This window comes from Montipora foliosa, chromosome 4 (genome assembly GCF_036669935.1).
Source record: "Montipora foliosa isolate CH-2021 chromosome 4, ASM3666993v2, whole genome shotgun sequence".
Lineage (NCBI taxonomy): Eukaryota > Metazoa > Cnidaria > Anthozoa > Scleractinia > Acroporidae > Montipora > Montipora foliosa.
The window spans coordinates 20,619,460-20,624,459 of NC_090872.1; the positions used below are offsets into that span (position 1 = coordinate 20,619,460).

Genomic DNA, 5,000 nt, shown 5'->3' on the forward strand with positions numbered 1-5,000 from the left:
ACCATTTCTTCTGCTTTTGCGCTTGTCAGCATTGTGGTTTGCGATAATTCGTTTTTGTATCTCATGAATGTTCAGATTTTCAATTACATGGCCGCTCAACCTCGCGATTGTGTAAATAGTTCACCCTGAAGTCAAAACTAGATACGTCCTCAGGAACCCGACAAAGAAGGCTTCCTGACCCGACAGATGAAATGTAAATATTCAGTTAAATATTACAACAAAATTAAAAAACCAAAGACGTTGTTTTACTCTGAAAACGACGAACGATTAACATGCTTTTTCGTAGTTCATTCAGCTGACACAAGGTGATCACATGCACCTTTATGGTTGCCTAGCACGTGATCAATTTCTTCCTTTTGACAAAACATCATAAAAGTCAGAGACTGCAGAAATCTTCGTCTTTTTATGATCGATTGTCATTAATCTTTCGATGAGAATTCGATTCAGAGCTATATATAAAAACTGTTGTTTTTTCCCCTTATCTGAGAAGAAACGAGTGAATTTTACTCAAGAGCGTGTTTTGTTATCATTAAACTGAATTTATTACCAAAGCTTAAAAAACTAGAATACCTCAAAATGGGACAGGATATTACAAAATAATTAAAGGTGTGAACGTGTGAACCAAAGGGCCTCTGCTGGCGCGACATGTGGGTGGCCCTCATGGTCTTAATGACCCACCACTTGAAAATATTAACTGGAACCCTGCAGTTCAATACCACCCAATTCAGTGCCTTCTGTTTTTGTGTAACACGTACCACAGGCAACCCAGTGTACGCTTTTATGGAGCGTCTTGTTATCTCATGAATTATAAATTTGTGTCTGTCCGCTTATTGACAATAAAAATTAGCCAATGAGCGCGCGAAAATTTTTGCAGTCATTGTAAAATTTTGTTTCCTGTTTTCAACTTTTTGGTGAAAGTTTGGTTTGGTTATTTTTGTTTTTCAAGATTGACTTCTTCTATTGTAAAGTTTTGCCGAATATTACCGTTGAACAGCATTTGGAAGTAGAGAAATAAACTCCTTCGTTAATTTTTAATCAGGGATTAGCGTTAATCGGCTCTTGAACAACCGTGCCATGATGTTCATCTCTTTGCGTGCAGACTCGTGGAGATTTTTAAAGACCGGAAAACAGGATCTCATTTCTTTTTTTTCTCGAGTGACTGCAGTCTTGTGGTCGTCGAAAGTAATGAACTTTTATTTAAATGTCAAGTCTTCTAGTGATGGAGCACTAATTGGGGACACTCGACATGGAAATAATCAAACGCAGAGGGGAAAACCGGAGTACTTAGGAAACCTCTCCAAGTAAAACTCAACCCACATATGATGCCGAGTTTGGCAATCGAACCCGGGGCCACCGTGACGTTGGCAGTAGGTCAGTTCTCTCACCACGCAAGGATCAGGGACTCTAGGGGCTAATGAGGTTTTCTCTAGTTCAAGGAAAACTTTGGTCACTCGTTAAAAACCAGTAAGTTGAAATAATATTGCTTCATGACATGATCATATCTACAGGAATGTGTGGAACGCGACGGCCCGTCGGCCTTGGAGACAACTCTACAGTTTGATGAAAGACAAGTACTTGAGGAAAACAAACCATTCCTTCGCAAAGCTCTGGAGGTATCTTTTTTAGGGACATTTTCATGATGAATCTCTTTTACAGTTTTTTTCAATGATAGGAAGTGGATGGGTATGGAATTTTAAGTGTGTTCTGTTAAATATTGAAATTAACTTAACGATTTCTTTAATTTAGGTTTACAATGCTTAGTGATTGGCCCATAAATCTCGCGCTACATTTTCAGCCAATCAGCGCCTAGCGCCGGCGGCACGAAAGTGGCTTTGCGTCCTGATTGGCTCATTTGATAGGTTAAGCCGGAACAATTCAATTCCTCAGTGCTTAATTTCAAAGTGTTAACAATAACGACAACAGTTTTTCTTTGTTTTCAGCTCGTGAAAATTGAAATCAAGCCATCGAGTGAAGCAGACAATCGAATACAAGAAGACTGTGCTCCAGGAAAACCATTCTCTGTCTTTACAACGGCTGAAGATTCGGTTGGTTTGTTTTCTCGTACAACTGTGGTTTCAGTATTTCTACTAAAGTTTACCAGTGAAAATGGTATGGCAAGTAACCTTCATCATTAATATCTCTGCTTGAACCTTATTTTTTTTCCAGACAAGCAATACGAATGATGTAAACAGTACAACAGAAGCCTCTCCCCTCCCGGCTGAAAATCAAATCACCCCCTCCCCTGTGTGTCGATTTGTAAATGTCAAGCTCTGTGGAATTAAACCTTTCAGCGCCAAGGGAGATGAAGCCACAGTGCTGCTAGAAAATCCACAGGGAAAGCACCTGATGAACTTAGCCCTGCTTACTCGGGAGGTAAGCTGTTTTCTTGCGACCGAGAAGTGTAAGCATTCTTCCATTATTTGCACCAGTATCAAAGGTCCAAGGATCCCGGAGACACAGGGGCAGCCATTCTGAACGGGACGACAAAATTACGGACAGCATCTGGAAGGGCGAGATTTTAAGCGACGTCCGAGACGAATCCCATGAAGCCGCGATCTCATTCAAAGAATACTTCCAGACCAAACTAAGAAACATTTTCAAACTGGGCGGAATTTTAACATTTATTTTATGTTTACGTCAGAAATGAGAAAAATATGCTGCTGGCCACCGTCCATTTAGCAAAACAAACATTGTGTATCGCCCACTGATGAAAATTGAAAAAGAGAGCTGTTAATTAATTCCTTTTTGTTTCCTTCTTTTTTAAGATTGAGGCTGTGTTTGGATTGAGAGGAAGAAAAATTGCACTTTCAGCATCGCCTGGTTGCGACGCAGGTAAGCACCCATTGACCAGTGCCACACGTGGAGTACCCAAGGCATGAATTGTGGTTTTCTTACCTTCTTACCTTTATCATCCCCCCCCCCCCCCCCAATCAACCATGCAGTGTTGGATTATGAAAACTACTTTTGCAATCCTGATACAACCCCTCCCCCTCGCCAATGTTGTTTATGGTATGAGAGAGGGGATAGAGGGATGGATAGCGGGCTTGACCGCTGAAAAATGCTCCCTTGTGCGTCGCCTCGCGGTATGAAAGAATGCCTTTACGATAATTATTGTCAAATCTTTTCTGATTTTAGAATTGACAGAACAAGACGTCATGCAATACAGCGGGCGGTGTCTGTACGCTTTTATTCCAAAGAAATGAAGCACCTGAAATGCGTCATTGACCATCATGGTTATCGAGTCTTTAACAACGAATTGAAATTAATGGAACGCTTCCAACTGCAATAAAACCTGTCATCTTTGCTACGTGTGCATGAGGCAACTAAGTTCTTGTCTCTGTGAAGTTGCTATCTCCCTCTTTTCAAGAAGCCCCACTTTTCGAAGGGTGATTGCCACTCGTTGCGGAATCGTATTGAGCGGTTTTTGCCGTCTTCAAGCCTGGTTTACGTACGGCCTACAGTCGCACAAGGCATTTCCGCAGTTATAGAGGATTGTTTTCGACTGGAATGAGCGGTTTCTTTGTGGCTACATCTTATATTTTAAAACAGAGCGGAAACTTTTACATTTCTAGTTTTCAGCAAGAATTTAAGAAAAGAAATATATAATTCAAATTTCAGTGAGTATAGACTTCTCCAATTGTTGACCTTTGTGTTAAGAAAAAGGCAACCTGCCCATCTAATGTAACTAAAAATAGTAATTAAAATTCCTGTCACAAATTACTGGCAGAATCAATGAAAACAGGCATAGCATAAAGTGGGACATTGTTTATCATTTAAAATAATAACTAAAAATGTTGGTACCTTGGAACTGTCACTCTTCGTACTCTAAGTAAACAAAACGAAGGCCAAGTCCATCATAAATACTTCAGTTTCATTCGACAGCCTTCATCCAGAAGGGACATCGAACAATTTGTAAACTCTAAAGAGAGCTCCATCTTCTTATATTCTTCAGTTTTACCCCTTAGTGGCGCCATTGTTATTACTCGGAATACCTGAAAGGTATCCGAGTTATAATCTGGGCAGAATGTAGTTTTCTGTGCAGCAGATGGACAATAGAATTACGAGGCAGTGATTTCATTGGTTAAAAAGCAATGTACTACACCCCTATGAGCAATACATTTGACCTCCCTCTGTGGCAAAACAACTGCAACTGCGATGCAACAATAACAAATAAACACAGCCGCGAAGGAGAAGATTTCCGATAGCGAGACTTGAAACAGCACCTCGTTGTACAGAATTCGATAAAAATCCGAATTTATAACCTGCAGTGGAGCAACCAAATGATGGGTTCTATGTTAGGGCTACAGTATGACTCATTTAATTTCGTTTGCTGATTCAAAGCCCATGTTCCACGAGATGGCAAATGACGCAATGCAGCTAAAATGTGAAAATGCTGGATTCAGCCTTCTGGAAATGTTATGAAAAAGATATTTATTGTAATCTTGCCTGTTGACAACATGACGAAAATCGCCAGTATAGAGCTTCCAGCAACGGTATGTTATAGATGGCCGAATTTTCTTAGTTTCTTTCTGCTTCAGCTGTTCTTTGTACGAACATCATCCGCCGATGTCTATTTCTTGTTTTAATTAATCATGTTAGCTTCCTAGAGCTGGAGGTCACCCGCCCCATCATTCACAATGTTAATCTGGAACCTTTGCAGCTGTATACCGGTTTTCACCTACCCATATCAAGACTTGATTACATGAATAGGATTTCACACGTTTTCTGTGTTGCTACACTAGTGTTTCACCCGCCTTTGCCTCACCGGCCGCTTTCACTTGAAACCATTTTATCAGATGTCACGCTACATGCTAACAAAATGGACGTAACGCCCACGTTATTTCCATTCCAACAACCTGTTACAAAACATACTATCCCTAATTAGCTATTTCATCAGTTGAAGGAAAAGGATAAAACATGGACCCTTGCACTGTTATTTTCAAGGAGTAGATTTAACTCCAAAAAGGGAGTTAAAAAAAAGGTACAAAACCACTCCATTT

General features: G+C 40.3%; 2 protein-coding genes across 3 annotated transcripts in view; one reads left to right on the forward strand and one right to left on the reverse strand.

Moving 5' to 3' along the window:
* The window catches only part of LOC138000247 (leucine--tRNA ligase, cytoplasmic-like), a 71,353-nt gene extending 66,777 nt beyond the window's left edge, over positions 1-4,576 (forward strand). The window contains exons 32-36 of the mRNA XM_068846512.1: positions 1,509-1,613; positions 1,941-2,045; positions 2,167-2,373; positions 2,766-2,832; positions 3,136-4,576. Of these exons, the coding sequence (XP_068702613.1) occupies positions 1,509-1,613; positions 1,941-2,045; positions 2,167-2,373; positions 2,766-2,832; positions 3,136-3,203 (552 nt within the window). The 3' untranslated portion in view covers positions 3,204-4,576. The remainder of the gene's footprint in view (positions 1-1,508; positions 1,614-1,940; positions 2,046-2,166; positions 2,374-2,765; positions 2,833-3,135) is intronic.
* The window catches only part of LOC138000243 (histamine H2 receptor-like), a 39,103-nt gene that overhangs the window by 32,486 nt on the left and 1,617 nt on the right, over positions 1-5,000 (reverse strand). The gene's annotated exons all lie outside the window — the stretch shown is intronic.